Genomic DNA, 18,580 nt, shown 5'->3' with positions numbered 1-18,580 from the left:
TTTAATTGGAGAGCAATTAAGAGCAAATATCTTTGTCACTTCTTCCCCCACCCTACCCGAAGGTTGCTCTAAATCATCCTCTTCCTACAGAAAAGAGAGCATTGATCATGGATAGCTAGCCCCAATGTATATAATCTGCATTACATGGTCATTACTGTTTATTTACTCACCAAGCCATCAGGGGAACTTTCAAATAAATTAACTTTAATGTAGGGTGGGAACATTGGATCAGGATCAGGACATCCCATGCTTCAAATCTGTTTCACCATTCAGTGAGATCATACTGAACTGCAGACAAAATCTATCCACCTGCCATAGTGCCATATTTGCCAAAATGCTTGGCTAGTTTAGATCTAAAGCCATCTGAGCATCTGTGTGATTATATGGAAATATGTTCTGTCACTTGGTGATCACCCTTTGCAGGATGTATCATTAATTAGCTTTTCTGAATGTAGGAGCAAATTACTGCAGATGGTGGAATCTATACTGAAAACAATAAATGCTGGAGATCACAGCAGGTCAGACAGCATTCATGGAGAGACAGCAAGCAAATGTTAAGTCTTAAATGACTCTTCTGTGACCATTCTCACATTCCAATCACTTGGTCTGAACTATCAACATCTTTTCTCCATCAGCACCCTACACCCACCATCTCCACTCCACTCCCTCAACTACAGCATAAATGCTGTCCCCTCCACACTTCCCTTCAGCTCTGATGGAGTCACCTAGACTCAAAATGTTAGCTTGCTCTTTCTCCATGGATGCTGTCTGACCTACTGTGATCTCCAGTATTTTTTGATTTCAGTTATTTTCTGAATGGCTTAGCTTGGTTTTAAATTTATATTTCTTTGACCAGTCACAGCCACCAGTAGAGAAAAAAAATCATTATTTCTCCTATCATTTTTTTCAAAATCCAAAAAATCTCAGTCAAATTCCCATTTAATTGACTATATTATAGCTACAAGCTTAGGAAGAACTGGAAAAACTAAGTGAAACCTTTTAATGCCAGTAACATTCTGGTGATTTTTGGGATAGACTGGCCACTGATAACAATACAACTGCACAAACTCCCATGGTTACCTCAACTATAATCCTAAATGAATTCTCACACCTTGCCTCCTGTTAGGACTCCATGCAATTCTCCCAGTTTTTCATTTCTATTGCATCTTTTTCCTTAAACGAGGATTCCTCACTACCAGGGTTGACAGCACCCTTAGCCATGTCCAGCCCATATCCCACACTTCTACCCTCACCCTTTCTATTCCCTCCCACAACAGTGATAGTGTCCCTTGGACTTCATTTACTACCCCACCAGCCTCCGCAACCAAAGAATTGTAAGCCACTATTTCCGTCACGGCATACCACGACCAGACAAATTTCCCTTCCCCTTGTCAACATTCCTCAGGGATCATTCTCTCTGGGGTACTCCTCCTCTATTCCCAACATCTCCTCATACCTCCATGGCACCCTTCCAAGTAATCACATAATGTGTAATGCCTCCCCATTTACTTCCTATCTCCTCACCATCCAAAACCCCAAACATACCTTCTGGGTGAAATAGTGATTTAACTGTACTTCAGCAAATGCAGTAGACCATACTGAATATTCACAGTGTGATCGCCTCTAACTTGGGAGTTGAAATGCAGACTGGGCGACTGCTTTGCAGAGCACATATGTTCTGTCCATAAAAAAATATCCAGAGCATTCAAACACTTGCCACTTCAACACACCATCATGTTCCCCTCCAATATTTCTATCACAGGCCTGCTGCAGTTTTCCAGTGAGCCTCAGTACAAGCTTGAAAAATAACATCTCATTTTCCATCTGAACATCTTGGAGTAGTTGGGATTCAATATCAAATTCAGTAACTTTAGAGCTGGATTCCATCCTTCCAAGATTTTTACCCTCCCTCACACTGTGTAATGATATGGGATATTTTTAGCACAGCCCACCCATTTTAACCCAACATCAAGCCTATTATCACAGAACAAAGGTTGTTTTCAGCGTATTCTCTGCTCCCCTCAGGTCTCATTTTTTTACTTGTTTAGCTTCTCTTCTGACCTGACCTGGGTAGGATTGTCTTCGGAGGGTCAGTACAGGCTTGATGGGATGAATGGCCACTTTCTGCACAGTAGGCATTCTTTTATTCTATGGGAGCAATGTTTGCAGATGACACGAAGATTGACCAGGTAATACTGAGGAAGAAGACTTGAGTTACAGGAAGATAAGGATGGGATGGGCAGATGAATGCTAGATAGCATTTAACCCTGATCAGTGTGAGGTGATACATTTTGTAAGAAATAACAGGACAAGGAGTACTCAATGAATGGCACTGGACTAGGAAACTCTGAGGAACTGACAGACCTTAGGGTGCTTGTCCACATAATACCACCTAAAGGACAGGTTAATAAGGTCGTTAAAAAGGCATATGGGACACTTGCCTATATCAGTTGAGGCATCATTTCTCAGAACAAGAAGGTTATTGTAGAAATGTACAAAACCTTGGTTCTCCACAGCTGGCATAGTGCGCGTAGTTCTGGTCACTATAGGAAGGATGTGATAACACTGGAGTGGGTGCAGAGGGGATTCACCAGGATGTTGCCTGGGATGGAGAATTTCAGCTATGAAGAAAGGCTGGATAGACTTATGTTGTTTTCTTTGGAGCAGAGAAGGCTGAGGGGTCATCTGACTGAGTTGTAAAAGAGTTTGAGCAAAATGTACAGGGTGGATATGAAGCAGCTTTCCTTCTTAGTTGAAGGGCCAATAATAAGAACAAAGATCAAAGAACAAAGACCAAAGAAAATGTACAGCCCAGGAACAGACCCTTCAGCCCTCCAAGCCTGAACTGATCCAAATATACTGTCTAAACCTGTCGGTCAATTCCTAAGCATCTGTATCCTTCTACTCCCCACCTAATCATTCATTTATCCAGACGGATCTTAAATGAATCTACCGTGCCTGCCTCTACCACCTCTGCTGGCAACGCATTCCAAATGTCCACCACCCTCTGTCTGAAGTCCTTGCCGCATGTATCCCCCTTAAACTCACCTTGAAAGCGTGCCCTCTCATTATTGAATCCTTTACACTGGGAAAAAGTTTGTCTATCCACCCTGTCTATACCCTTCATGATTTTATAAACCTCAATCAGGTCCCCCCTCAATCTCCTTTTTTCTAACCTACTCAACCTTTCTTCATAGCTAGCATCTTCCATACCAGGCAACATCCTCGTAAACCTTCTCTGCACCCTCTCCAAAGCGTCCACATCCTTTTGGTAATGTGGCGACCAGAACTGTACACAGTATTCTAAATGCGGCTGAACCAATGTCTTGTACAATGTTAACATGATTTGCTAGCTTTTATACTCGATACCCCATCCAATGAAGGCAAGCATACTGTATGCCTTCTTGACCACTCTATCCATCCGTGCAGCAACCTTCAGGGTACAATGGACCTGCACTCCCAGATCTCTCTGCCCATCAACTTTTCCCAAGGCTCTTCCCTTCATTGTATAATTCACTCTAGAATTAGTCTTGCCGAAATGCACCACCTCACATTTGTCCTGACTGAAATCCATCTGCTACTGTTCCGCCCAACTCTCCAGTCTATCAATATCCTCCTGTATTCTCTGACAGTCCCTTATGCTTTCTGCCACTCCACCAATCTGCGTGTCATCTGAGAAACTTGCTGATCATACCAACGGTGCCCTCTTCCAAATCATTTATGTATATTACAAACAACAGTGGCCCCAGCACTGATCCCTGTGGAACATCACTGGTCACCTTTCTCCATTTCGAGAAACGCCCTTCAACTACCACTACTGTCTCCTGCTGCTCAACCAGTTCTTTATCTACCTCGCTAGAACACCCTGCACCCCAAGTGACTTCACTTTCTCCATTAGTCTACCATGGGAAACCTTATCAAATGCTTTACTAAATTCCATGTATATGACATCAACAGCCCTTCCTTCATCTATCAACTTGGTCACTTCCTTGAAGAACTCTATTAAGTTGGTAAGGCACGATCTCCCCTGCACAAAACCATGTTGCTTTTTTTATCACTGATAAGCCCATTCTTTTCTAAATATAAATAGATCCTATCGCTCAGTACCTTCTCCAGCAACTTGCCAACCACCAACAACAGGTTCACTGGTCTGTAGTTACCTGGAACATCTCTATTACCCTTCTTCTACAGGGGGACAACATGAACCACCCTCCAGTCCTACGGCATAAGGAGGCATAATTTTAAGGTAAAGGACAGGAAGCTTTGCTTGGACTTGTGGAAAAATGTAATAATAATAACAAAAATTGAAATAAGGCAGGGCAAGTGACTGAAATGAAAGTGGGGAATACTTTGGGTCTAACAATCATAATTCTATTAGTTTTAAAACGTTTATGGAAAAACATATGCCTTCTGTAAATTTTTTAAAAAATGAATTTGAGTAAGGCAAATTTTAATTGTATGAGACAAGAATGGGACGGCACAGTGGCTCAGTGGTTAGCTCTGTTCTCTCACAGTGCCAGACCTGGGTTTAATTCTGGCCTCAGACGACTGTCTATGTGGAGCTCACACATTCTCCCCATGTCTGTATAGGTTTCCTCTGGGTGCTCTGATTTCCTCACACAATCCAAAGATATGCAGGTTAGGTGAATTGGCCATGCTAAATTATCCATAGTGTTTAGGGATGCATAGGTTAGGTGCATTAGCCTGTGGTAAATTTAGAGTAGTAGGGAATAGGTCTGGGTGGATTACTCCTCAGAGGGTCGGTGTGGACTTGGGCTGAAGGGCCTGTTTCCACACTGTAGGGATTCTATGATTCTATAGTTCTACTCAAAAGTTGACTGGAGTAGACTATTCACCGGTAAAAAGACACCTGATAAGTGGGCAGTATTCAAAAATGTGATGCCAAGAGTTCAGAGGCATTATGTTTCTGTTAGAGTGAAGGGCAAGGTTGGTAAGACTAAGGAACAATGCATGAATAAAGATACTGCGGTTCTAGTCAAGAAGGAAAGAGAACTTTATATTATATATCAACAACTGAATTTCATAATCAATAAGAAGGGTACTGGAGCATTCTTAAGAAAGAAACAGGACAGCAAAGAGGAGACATGAGATAGGAGAAAGTGAGGACTGCATATGCTGGAGATCAGAGTCGAGAGTGTGGTGCTGGAAAAGCACAGCAGGTCAGGCAACATCTGAAGAGCAGGAGAATCAACGTTTCGGGCATAAACCCTTCATCAGGACTCCAGACTACATTCAGACTTGCTTTCTCCTCAGCGATATGAGATCGGATTGGCAGATAAGGTTAAGGATACCCCAAAAAGATTGAGAGAGGGTAGGGCTGCTTGGAGTACAACAATGTTGACTTTGTGTTGAATCCCCGGAGATGGGAGAGATAGTAAATGAATATTTCACATCAGCTGTTACAGTGGAAGAAGAAATGGAGGCTACAGAATTCAGGGAAGTAAATATTGATGTTTTAAAAACAGTTCACATTACAGAAGATGAAGTACTGGAGATCTTAGAGAATATAAAGGTGGATAAATCTCCTGGACCTGATCTAGTGTATCCCAGAATGCTGTGGGAAGTAAGGCAGGAAATTGTGAGACCCCTTGCAGAAATATTTGAATCAGCTACAACTATGGGGGAGAGGCCTGATAACTGGAGAGTGGCTAATGTTGTCCCTTTGTTTAACAAAGGTTGTAAGAAGAAACTGGGGAACTATAGACCTATGAGTCTGACTTCGGTTGCAGGTAAGATGTTGGAGGCGTTTCTGAAAGACAGGATTTATAAACATTTCGAGGCAAAAATTGACTAGGAATAATCAATATGGCTTTCTGTAAGGAAACTCGTGTTTCACAAACTTGTTTGTGAGATTACTGTTCATAGACTTCAGTTCTGCATTCAACACTATCATTCCTCAGCACCTGATTAGAAAGCTGAGTCTGCTGGGCCTAAATACCTCCCTCTGTAACTGGATCCTGGACTTCTTGATTGGGAGACCTCAGTCAGCCTGGATTGGGAACAGCATCTTCAACACCATCACACTGAGCACGGGGGTCCCCCCATGGTTGTGTGCTCAATCCACTGCTGTTAACTCAGCTGACACACGACTGTGCAGCAATGCACAGCTCGAATCATATCATTAAGTTTGTTGATGACACGACTGTAGTAGGTTTCATTAGCAGGAATGATGAGTCACCATACAGAGAGGAGGTGCAGCGGCTAATGCACAGAGGCAGAGCCAACAACCTGTCTCTGAAAAGCAGACAAAATGAAAGAGATGGTTGTTGACTTCATAACGGAACGAATCAACCACTCTCCACTGGACATCGATGGCTCCCCCATGGAGATCACAAAGAGCACCAAATTTCTTGGCATCCTCCTGGCACAGAATCTCACCTGGTCCCCCAACACCAGCTTCACAGCCAAGAAAGCCCAGCAGCGTCTCTACTTTCCGCGTAGGTTGAGGAAAGCCCACCTCTCAAACCCCAACCTCACCACATTCTACAGAGGATTCATTGAGAGTCCCCTGAGCTGCTGCATCACTGCATGGTTTGGGAACTGCACCGTCTCGGATTGTAAGACCATACAACAAATAGTGAGCACAGCTGAGAAGATCATTGGGGTCTCTCTTCCTTCCATTACAGACATTTACTCCACACACTGCATTCAAAAGGTTAAGAGCATTGTGGATGATCCCGCATATCCATCACTCAAACTCTTTTCCCTCCTGCCATCTGGCAGAAGATACCGGAGCATTCGTTCTCTCACGGCCAAACTGTGCAACAGTTCCTTCCCTGAGCCACTAGGCTCCTTAACATTGTACGATCAGACTCTATTCCATCTGAAACTCTTTGCATGACTTTGAATTGTTGCTAGAGACATGTTTTATTAATTATCAGTCTTTTATTACACTGTAAGTTGTACACCACACTCTGTCTATTGTCCTGATGTGTCAGGAATTACTGTGCACTTCCTATGCACTTCATGCTGCCCTGTGAACGATCATGCAGTTTGTGTTATCCATGTAGCATGCTTGCATGGTGGCTCAGTGGTTAGTGCCGCTGCCTTACAGTACCAGGGACCTGGGCTCAATCCCAGCCTTGGGTAACTGTCTGTGTGGAGTTTGCACATTCCCCCCGTGTCTGCATGGGTTTCCTCCGGGTTCTCTGGTTTCCTCCCACAATCCAAAAGATTTGCAGGTCAGGTGTATTGGCCATGCTAAATTGCCCATAGTGTTAGGTGCATTAGTCAGAAGGAAATGGGTCTGGGTGCATTACTCTTCGGAGGGTCAATGTGGACTTGTGGGGCCGAAGGGCCTGTTCCCACACTGTAGGGAATCTAATCATGTTGGTCCTGGAGGCACGCTGTCTTACTCTTACTGAATCATTTGTAAATGGTAGAAATGACAAATAAAGCTACTCCTGACTCTTTTCGAGTTTTTTGAAGAGGTATCTAAAAGATTGATGAGAGCAAAGCAGTAGATGTTATTTACTTGGACTTTAGTAAAGCCTTTGACAAGGTTCTGCATGGTAGATTGTTTAGGAAAGTTAGGTTAAATGGGATTCAGGGTGAGCTTGTTAACTGGATACATAATTTGCTTAACGGCAGGAAACAAATGTGGTGCTAGAAGATTGCTTTTCGGACTGGAGCCTGTCATCAGTGGTGTTCCACAGGGATCGGTTCTGGGTCCTCCTTCATTGTCATTTATATAAATTATCTGAATGCAATTATAGAAGTATGAGGTTGAGCACTTGAAACGTCATAACATTCAAGGCTATGTGCCAAGTGCTGGACAGTGAAATATAGGGTAGATATTTCAGCATAGACCTGATGGGCCAAAGGGCCTCTTCTACACTCCATTACTATAATTACAGAACTCTCCCAAGTCTACATGGGTAGACATTGTATGAGACTATGTGAAGAGATATACAAAAGAGATCAAAACTAAATAAGTTGTGCATCTATTTGCCACTGCTCCCTTGTAAACACCCACCATGCACTCAGTAATGGTATCTTAGTCCTATCAACATTCCAAGGATCATGAGAGAAGGCATGAAGTACACTTCCATTGCCCTAATCAGCACTGGCATTCAAAACCTCAACATGAGCAGTTCAGTTAAGTTAAAGATGTTTCTTAACCAGTCTCACCACTCAGAGTTACTCTGCACTCTTCAACTAATAAAGGATGTAACTCAGCGCAGCATCACCCCACTACACAGTTTTGTGGGAGTGGTGAGAAGGAAATAGGTTTGAAATGAGTAGTTGTACAACTGTAGTTGTATAACAGATGAGTGAATTATTTCAGAATCATTTTATTTACTCTTCACAGAGAATTTTGACATCCGTGAATTGTGCCCACTTTCTGAAACTGTTCCTTCTAAACCATTTATGATCAGCGATTTCATTAACGATTTCAAATGTCTCTGGTGCCTTGGAATTGATAGATGTAATGAACTTTCAAACTGAATAGCAAGAACTTAAAGATAACTTGCAGTTTGTTATCTCACCTGTCCAACATCTAACACTGAACGGTTAAAAAATCTTTCAAAACATGGATAAAATGCATGTTTCCAAGAAAAGTCTACAACCATAAATTTTTAAATATCTTTAGCATTACTCACTCATCTCAAGTAGTTCAATAAAATGTAAATACAAGCCCTAAAATGCTTTACTTATGTTAGTGTACTTAATTAAAAGTATCAAGCAAAGCAAAAATAAGTCGGATAGGCATTTACCTGACATAGTCACCATTGAGATCTGTTCTGCGACCAAAGCCGACAGGACAATAACAGTGAAAGAACTGCTGAAAGAAGGAGCTGCATGATAGCCACATCCAACTGCCAGCATTTACACTCCAGTCAGCATCTAAAAGCAGCTCTTCAAACACCTGCAATGACAAAAATAATGTCAAGATAAACAATAGGTTGGGATGTAGTTTTTTTTATTCAAAATCCATCTTTTTTAATGTTAAATAAACCTGAAGATAAAAAGGATAATACATGTAGCTAAGGTTCTTTGATAATATATAACCTGAGCACCAACAGCCTCAACTTTGGCTCAACAGTAGCACTCTGACCAGTGTGTTATGACTGGGAAAAACAGATCCCGGAATAAAGAACTGGCTTGATAGATCATGAAAAACACATGCACACAATTCACTGAAACAGAGGCATACCATGATGCAGATTTCCTTTTACAATAAAAATGTAAGATTATTACACAAAAGAAAAATAAAATATAGATTTATGATATAGATATATAATTTACCTGGATTCAAATAGCTGTAAACTGATGGGATGAGGGAATAGATGAGACTTTGCTGTGTGTAAGACTACTCTCCAGATTTAAATTGTTCTTCTATATCAAATCTCTAATTTGACTCAACCAATTCATCCTAGTTCTATTCTGAGAACAGTGAAATCTTCTCATATGCATACGCACAAAATTGAAAGCTTAGAGACTTTCTCAAGTCTTTTACTAATTTTAAGACTTCTAATTCAAACACTCTTGGTTGTGGAAGTGTCACAACCTAAACCTTTAAATCAAGATAACAGAGCTTCCCCAAATTGTCATATACATTTTAGGGGATAAACTATATTTGCTTCTGACTTCTAAGGAGACCTCCTCCAAATACTAGCCTAAAAACTTTCAATCTCTGGGTTTTTTTCTTAAGTTAAAAATCAATCTGAGGTTATTCTAAACTAAAAGCAAATCAATGCCTTTAAATATTTACACCCTTGTCATAAACCCCACAGTACCTACAATCTTCCAGGTACACTCCAGGGAGCTTGCCTTGGTATTTGACACATTCAGAAGATTCTCACCTTATGTTACAGCCTTCATTAAAGGAATCATCATCCATGTGCCATTAGTTTGAATCCAAAAGCTAAAACTGATATAAATCACACATTGTTCATCATAAGAATCAAAAGGCTGTTAGTTCAAGTCCAACTCCAGACTTTTAAATAATCAAGACATACTTCAGTGTAGTAGTGAGTAAATGCTATCAAATGGTGCCATCCTTTGGGCAGAATATTAAATAAGGGCTCTGTACATGAAAGATACATACTATGTGAAAAATAAGTATCTTGGCTAAGTCTACAGGCACCTTGGCTAATACTTAGGTCTCAGCCAACACTAAAATAGCAATATAATTTGCAATTGTAAAATAAAATAATCCTAACCGTGCAATTTTTAACCTTTGTCATAACATTTCTGCAGCTACCAACTTGCAGCTTTGATGTCCTTGCTCCTATTAAAACCATTTCTGTCTTCATCGTGACCACCTTCCAGGTCATGCTCTCATTACTAAAGCTTTAAGTCTGAGGACTGCAGACAAATCTCATGCGTTCTAAGCAACATGGGCTATGGTGAGATTTATGGTAGAATCAGACAAGAATTCCAGCAAGACTTAAGTCGAAAGTATCACATGCCAACATTTATGCTTTTGCTAAGTTGCATGGAGAGCTGCCAATTAAGGGGAATTATAGCTTATTAAAAACCCTGCCAATGACCTAAACTACCTCATTAATATTTAGCTTCCTATTTTATCAAAAACACCAAAAATGTCAGTATAGAAATCAGAGCAGGGACCTGGTGACTTCAGATTGCCATTTGCTCAGAAAGATCTCCATGTTGCTTAGGGCCAAACAGCAGGTGAGGGCATGATCTACTGACACTAGTTACATGTATCCCTCGTTCATGGACTTCGGATTTGCCATTCTCTCACGAACATCATGGCACCCTTCCGACAGACACGGAGGCTGATCAGGAGCAAAACACTTGTAGTGCAGGACACACTGGCAATTAGCATTGAAATGCTGCAGTTAGGGAGGTGTGGTGTTAATGCAGTTGGGAAAATGTAGAGCCAATTTTCAAGGACTGGGCATTTCATATTCACATTGTCTGATTAGGGGGTGAATTTGAAAGGTACATCCACGAGACTACAGGGAAACTGAGAGGGATGGAGTGGCTGAGGAGCAAGGGAGGGATGAGAGAGACAAGGGGACTGCCACCATGGGAAGGAGATTTTACTAGCTATTCTTCAAGATTGGAGCTGTAGGTTGGGGGTGTATAACAATTGTAAAGACAGCATACTAAAAGCATGGATGGGATGGGTCAAGTGGTGGGGAGTGGGGAGAATGAAACAATCTGTCCATGATCAGGAGCACCCTGACTCATCAGGAATGGGGGTGTGGTTGGGTGGGGAAAGGTGGTAAAATGGGCAGTTGCATGATCATGTAAAAATGGTTTGACTGGGACATGGAAGTTTCAAAACCTGTGAAGTTTACTGCAAGGGCTACCAGGAAGGGATTTGAGGACTCATTGACATGTACAGGTGGAGGTTGGAAACCACTGACCAAGGAGCACTCACTGTCACCTTCCATCATTCTAGAAATTAAAAGTGAGCAATGGGGTAGAAAATGGCTGCAACCACACTTGGAGAGGGTAGGGTAAGTGTTTTGACATCAGAGGTGGGAGGGTTGTACAGTCATAGAGTCATCGAGTCATACAGCACAGAAACAGACCCTTTAGTCCAACCAGTCCATGCCGAATATAATCCCAAACTAAACTAATCCCACCTACCTAGTCCCGGACCATATTCCTCCAAATCTTTCCTATCCATGAACTTATCTAAATGTCTTTTATATGTTGTAATTGTAACCACAACCACCATTTCCACAGGAAGGTCATTTCACATGTGAACCACCCTCTGTAAAAAAATTGCTCCTTGTGATTTCTCTCTCTAGCCTCGGTGCACTCTGCCAACTATTCAATTTATCAGATTCACCAACACATTTAGTCTTGTCTTGACAGCATACAGATTTTGGAGGCAAGCTCACAGCACTTATATCAATGGGGGATACTATGGTGGTCATCACTGGAGTGGCCATGAGTGGCCAACAATAAAGCTGAGCTATGGAAAACGATGGTATCCTCACACCTAATCCTTCTTCTTATACATTGTTTCCTTCTAATTCACAAGGGTAGCACTAATGTGTAGGGAGGCTACAAAACCCACTGATACAAGGATATGTTTAAAAGGGAAACAGCACTATGTTCAGTCCTATGCATTGCACAGGGCACAGTACTGTGAGGTCTCCAATCCCCGAACATCTGTAGCGATTGTAACAAGGTCAACCAGGTGGATTTCATAGAATAAGATTTCTCTGATTGGACCAGAATAACAGCTCCATTTAGGGAGCCCTGGCTGATAGATATAAACAGTGTCAGAGGTTCTGTTCACTCTGAGGGAGCTGGATCAGTGTCAAGGATTTACCACATGTAAATAAAGGGTGAGTTGGTGGTGTGAAACCAGGCTCTGTGGAGTTATTTTAGTTTGGATAAGCATTTCTGGAATCATGCCGTCATTTGGGAAGCTTGACTTGTTCGATCCTGCCAAGGACTGGGCCCAGTATGTGAAACGAATCCAAGCAAATGACATTGGGGGATGAAAAAGCAACAAGTAACTTTCCTGACAGCTTGCGGACTTGCAGCTTTTTTGGTTATTAGGAGCCTAACTTTCCCTGGGGCACCATATACTAAAATCTTTCAAGAATTGATTGATTTAGTTCAGTAATATTACGACTCCAAGCCTCCCCTAACTCTGAGATACTACTGGCTTTACTCAGCAATTCGAGAACTAGGAGAATACATATTGGGATTTTTGACTAGGTTAAGACAACTGGCAGAGGCGTGTCACTTTGGTTTAATCCTTAATGAGATGCTGAGAAACTGTCTGGTATATGGGATCAATGACGTAACCACGCGAAAGTGCCTACTAGCTGAAGTCCAACCAAATTTCAAACAGGCACCACGACTAGCTTTATCATTGGAAAATGCGGCATGTGGAGTACATGAGTTGCATGGTATTCCAATGGAAGTGGACAATCCTCACAAGTCTAATTGAGCTTGGGGAAGACCACTTGAGTGAAAGTAATTGCATAGCCTCACTCATGACATATCCTGAACTGAGGGACTCTAGGTCAGCAAAACCCAGAGCAAAACTTCAAAAAAAAGCCAACCCTCCGTCAAATGGTTAAAAATTTCTTCAGGAACCAGGCAGACAAGCCATTGTAGTTCCTGCCGATATGTGGACTCGAGACAGCAAGAGTCCTACTAGACCTAAATTGAGTAAGAAAATTCATAGGCTGGTATCCAGGAGAGTGCACACCCTGCAAAGCCTGCCAAAATGTAGTTTGAAAGAATTAAATTGCTTAGCAAGATCCAAATCAGAACCAATGAAAATAAACATCTTGTTAAATGGTCACCTGGTTCTAATGGCGTTCACTACCAGCGTGTCTGTTTTAGGCATTGCAGAATTAGTCTTTAACAAAATCTGCTCTGGACTCAAACGTTTAAGTTGGTTAGACTGAGAACATTTACAGGTGAACCTTTACGGATTAAAAGTACAATTTCAGTCCTGATCTCTTGTAAGAAACAGCTGATTCAGTTACTACTGAATGTAGTAAAAGGCTCAAGCCCAAACTTGGTGGGGAAAAATTGGTTGAGAAAGAGTCACCTTGATTCACCTCAACAGTTTTCAATTAGAAAATAGCTGTCTGAGTGAAGTCCCAATTAATACCCAGAGGTTTCTCAAGAAGGTTCAGGAACCATCAAAGGAGCCAAGGTCACCTTGCATGTTGATAGGAAGTCGACAATTTTGCAAGGCCTGCCCAATGTCACTTTCCTTATGGGCAAAAGCAGGAGGCAGCAATCAGAAGGCTGCAAAGTGAAGGAATCATCAAACCAGTGCAGTTTGCAGAATAAGCAGTACCAATTGTACCAATTATGAAGCCCAATAGAATAGTTTGCCTTTGTGGAAATATTAAATAAATAGTAAACTGCTTTTTGCAGCTGGATAAATAACCAATTCCTCGCGTAGAGGATTTATATGCGAAGTTGGCAGGGGTCATGTATACTTGCAATTGTAGTTCAATGACGATTTCCAAGGATGCTACAGTTAATAGTCACAAATATTTTGTACTAATATATGAGACTGCCATCTGGGGGTGTCGTCCGCCTATGTCAGGAACTCTAATGCTGGACACAAGGTTCCAATAAGTGGGAGAGATAGTTTATTTCAGGGGTTTTAGTTTGGTGTAAGAACCACAGGAATGGCCCTGCGTGGTAAGAGGCATTATCCATGCAAGGTTAGGTCAGGTAGGTACGATAGTCCTGAACAAGTACATGGACTATATCAAAGGTGCGATCATGCAAACAGTGCAGAAATAAAGCGTGTCCGACTGTACAACTGCCCTTCCACCTGTTCCAGAAGCCATTGGTCCTTGCTCTCCGCCAAGTGTCCAAGATACCTCAGAATCTGTGATATCACCACCTTGCGCGTTTGCTGCTTAAAGAGAATGAAATTCTTCTGAGATGATCCAGGCACAGGAGGTGAGCTACAATGCGATACATGCCACCCAAATCAAAGACAGAGGTGGAAGAATTTGACCCGGTGTTAAATCACCCCAGAAGGAACAATAAAAAAAAACTGGCCTATGATTTTGTGGCAGGGTTTAGTCCTTGTACTCTGGTTTTCTTTGTTTTTTTGCATGTGTTTTGGTTTTCTTTTATTTTGCATGTGTTTTCACTTTTTTGGTGTTTGAACGGAGTCCTTGTAAAAAAATACACCTTTCCAGATGACCTGTTCCTGTAGGGATAGGTGTGGGTGCTGGGAGGTGAGCAATCGCTGCATCCTGGAGTGGTCTCTGCCTTCGGAGTGAACCAAACTCCTGTGAGTTAACTGCACCTTTACAATGTACTGTGTTCCTGTGAGTGGGCCTGGCCCTTTGGATGCATCAGCCCTCTGTGGAGATTGAACAACTGCGTGTATGGCATGGACTCTGCCTTCGGGCGTGGACTCTGCCTGAGTACTGGAAACTGTATTGTGAGGATTTTGTGAATTCTGTTACTGTATGTGTTTTGTTATTAATTGTGTTTGAGTGCAGGCCAGAATGGGCTAGTCAGTACGTGGGGCAGCTGGGAGCTGGAGGATCAATGACTAGCCTGGGAAAAGCAGGCTGGGGTTGGTCTGATATTTACACAAATTGGCTAGGGGCTAGGCAATCGAAAACATGCCCGTAGGAAAGCTGGTCAGGGAGGGGCAGTCAGTATGCGAGTTGGCTGGGGGCCTGAGGGTCGATGACTAGCCTGGAGGAAAGTGAGCCAGGAGGACCCGTCTGTATGTAGAGCGGGCAACTGATAGTGTCCTCGCAGGAAACTCAGTATTGGGCAGGCTGGTCAGTAAGTGGGGATTCTGAGCCAGGTGGCTAATGGAAGCCCGTAGGAAGGCCGAGTGCAGGAGGACCAGTCAGTAAGCAGGGAGGCTGGGAACCAGACAGCCGATGGCCAGTCCGTAGGAACACTGGCCAGGGGAAAGGGTCAGTCAGTATGAGGGGTGGCTGGGTGCTGGAAGGCCGACAGCCCAGCTGTAGGAAAGCAGGTTGGAGGTGATTTGGTTAGTATGCAGAGTGACTGGGAGCAGTGGCTGATGACTGTGTTGGAGGAAAGTGGGCTGGGGAGGGTCAGTCAGTATGCAGAGTGGCCGGAGACTGGAAGGCTGGCAGCCAGCTTGTATGAAAGCGGCCCCAGGGTAGTCTGGTCAGTATGCAGACTGATCGGAGACTGGAAGGACAAAGACTATCCTGCGGATGTGGATGGGTGTCAGGTTTTTTTATAGCTAGTTTGGGTCTGTATTCTATGCACTGTTTCTTATTTGATTGGACTGTCTTGTCTGTGTTTGTTACTGTTAGTTATGACTGGAAGTGGGAGTTGAGATGCGTCCTCATTTCCCTGAAAATTGGTTGAACAGTGGGGTTTGGGGTTTGGCTTTTCTGCCCCTTCCCTGCTATATAGTGGTATTTTGTGAACTGCTGTTTTCTGTTTATTGTCAACTATATTTTGTACTGTTTAATTAAAAAAAACAGGATTCTCAGACACCCTATTCGGCTCTGAGAGCTGGCTTTGAGGGAGCTAGATCAATGTCAAAGATTTTCCATTTGTGTCAGGGGACTGACTCTGAGCTGGTCGATAACACAGCCAGTACTGCTGCTGTTGGTGGTTTCTGTTTTTGGGGGCAGCTGTTCCTGAACTGGCTGATTTACACAGCCAGTTTGTTAACTGGTATTCCTTTTTATCGAGGACTGATTTATAAATTACCCTGAGCTACACAGTTAATGTGTTTTAAGTGTATTTCAGTTCTCATTCTGAAGAGACCGTTTATGCTAATAGACTCTGGCTAATTACAGCATGTGTTACTCTTCTTTTATTTTGAGAAAAGAATGATGCTGATTTTGTGGTAGCCCTTGCACTTTGGTTTTCTTTCTTTTTTGCACTTGTTTTCACTTTTTGGTGTTTGGACTGAGGGCCTGTGAGATTATGTACCTTTCCAGATGAACTGTTTCTCTGGGTAGGCTAGGCCTTTGTAAAGATTGAACACCTGTGTGTGTGCTGGGAGGTGAGCATTTGCTGCATCTGCCTCTGCCTGTTGAGTGGACCATCCCCTGTGAGTTAACTGCACCTTTTCCAATGAACTGTATTCTTATGCTTGGACCTGGTTCTCTCTATATACACCAGACCTCAATGGAAACTGGATACATGTGTGTGCGTGCTGTGGAGTATGCATTTGCTGCCTTCAAGACTGGACTCTGCCTTTGGTTGTAGACTCTATCTCTAACAATGCACTCTGTACACTGGACTGGACTCTGTTTCTGGGAATGGATTCTGCATTCTGAAGAGACTGTTTATGCTAATAGATTCTGTGTACCAGAAGGGACTCTGTCTTGTTGCTTGTTGGGTTTATCACCTGCACTGTATTTGCGTGTCCCTGGGTCTGGCAGACCTTACTGTGAGATGGGAGACTCATAGGTCATCCTGAAAGCTGTCACCCCGAGAGCTGGAGGGTGGGTAGGCTGCCTGAGGTGGATAGACCACCACGATGCTGGTTGCCCAGAAAGCTGGAAGGTGGGTAGGCTGTTCAGAGTGCTGTCATCCAAGAAGGGGTAATCGGGGTAGGCTGTCCTAGAGGTGGTTGGAAGGTGCGTTGGAGTGGCCGAGAACCAGAAGGTTTGCAGGCCGCTCTGTGTGCCGTCGTCCCATAGAAGGTGACAGTCTGTCCTAGAGGTGGTCAGAAGGTGCATTGGGGTGAGTGAGAGTCAGATGGTTCATAGGGATGGACAGAGAGCCAGAAGGCAGGTAGTCCTCCTCAGTACTGTCACCCTGAGAAGATACCGGAGCAGGCCGTTCTAGAGGTGGCTGCAAGGTGTGGAAGGGTAGTTAGGAAAGCCAGAAGGTGGATAGGCTGTCCTTATCACTGTTATGCTGGGAGGGAGGTAGGAAAACAGGACGGGCTGTCCTAGAGGTGGCCGGAAGGTTAGATTAGATTAGATTACATTACAGTGTGGAAACAGGCCCTTCAGCCCAACAAGTCCACACTGACCCGCCGAAGCGCAACCCACCCATACCCCTACATTTACCCCTTACCTAACACTACAGGCAATTTAAGCATGGCCAATTCACCTAATCTGCACATCTTTGGACTGTGGGAGGAAACCAGAGCACCCGGAGGAAACCACGCAGACACGGGGAGAACATGCAAACTCCACACAGTCAGTCGCCTGAGGCGGGAATTGAACCCAGGTCTCTGGCGCTGTGAGGCAGCAGTGCTAACCACTGTGCCGCCCACAGGGTATGTCAGGGTGGACTGAGAGCCAGAAGGGGCATGAGGCGGACAGAGAGAGCTGGAAGGGATAGAGGGGCAGGCTGCCTTTGAGTGGCCTGAAGCTGGGACAGATGGTTTGCTGGTTGCCATAAGTGTCTGTGATACAAAAAATGTTTATTGTTTAGTTTATCGGACTGTTTGTATGTGATTGTGACTACTGTTTCCTCTTTGATATGATAAGGTGTGATTTGAGATTTGTCCTCTTTTACTTGTGATCTAGTTGTACAGTGGGATTTGGGGGTCTGGCTTTGCCGCCCCTTTCTCCTGTAAATTGCTGTTTCTTGTAAACGGTCATTCATTGTTAACTGTTTGTAATTTGTACTCATTAATAAAATTTTAAAAAAAGAACACGACTCTCAGGCACCCTATTCGCTCTGAGAGCTGGCTTTGACGGAGTTGCATTAGTGTCAAGGACTCTCCACGTGTAAATAAAAGGTGACTTAGTGATGCGATATTGGCATTTGTTGTGTTATTTTAGCAGCTAATGATCCTTTGAATGTGGCTGCTCCACATCCCATGCAATCACCAGAAGGTCTAACACCTGCCTGCTTATTTCCTCTTTCCTTATTCAAGGCCCATGACACACCTTCTGGATGAAGCAGCAGTTTAACTGCACTTCACTCAATCTAGTCTACTGTATTCACTGCTCACAATTAGTCTCCACCAGACTGGGTAGATAAAATGCAAACTGAATGACTGCATAGCAGAACACCCACATTCTGTCTGCAAAATGACCCTAAGCTTCCTGTTGCTTGCCATTTCAACCCACCACTGTTCCTTGGCCAACATCTGTCTCAGGCTTGCTGCTGTCATCCAAAGCTCAGTATAGGTGGAAGAAAAGCATCTCATTTTCCG

General features: G+C 43.2%; 1 protein-coding gene across 2 annotated transcripts in view; it reads right to left on the bottom strand.

Annotated features, from left to right (window-relative positions):
- LOC140467240 (cryptochrome-1-like) overlaps positions 1-18,580 on the bottom strand; it is a 90,366-nt gene that overhangs the window by 29,831 nt on the left and 41,955 nt on the right. For both annotated transcript variants that reach the window (XM_072563472.1, XM_072563473.1), the window contains one exon: positions 8,739-8,890. In XM_072563472.1, coding sequence (XP_072419573.1) covers positions 8,739-8,890 — 152 coding nt within the window. The remainder of the gene's footprint in view (positions 1-8,738; positions 8,891-18,580) is intronic.

This window comes from Chiloscyllium punctatum, chromosome 45, assembly GCF_047496795.1.
Source record: "Chiloscyllium punctatum isolate Juve2018m chromosome 45, sChiPun1.3, whole genome shotgun sequence".
NCBI lineage: Eukaryota > Metazoa > Chordata > Chondrichthyes > Orectolobiformes > Hemiscylliidae > Chiloscyllium > Chiloscyllium punctatum.
Note: the sequence above shows the minus strand (reverse complement) of the source record. Positions and strands in the feature narration are given on the sequence as shown.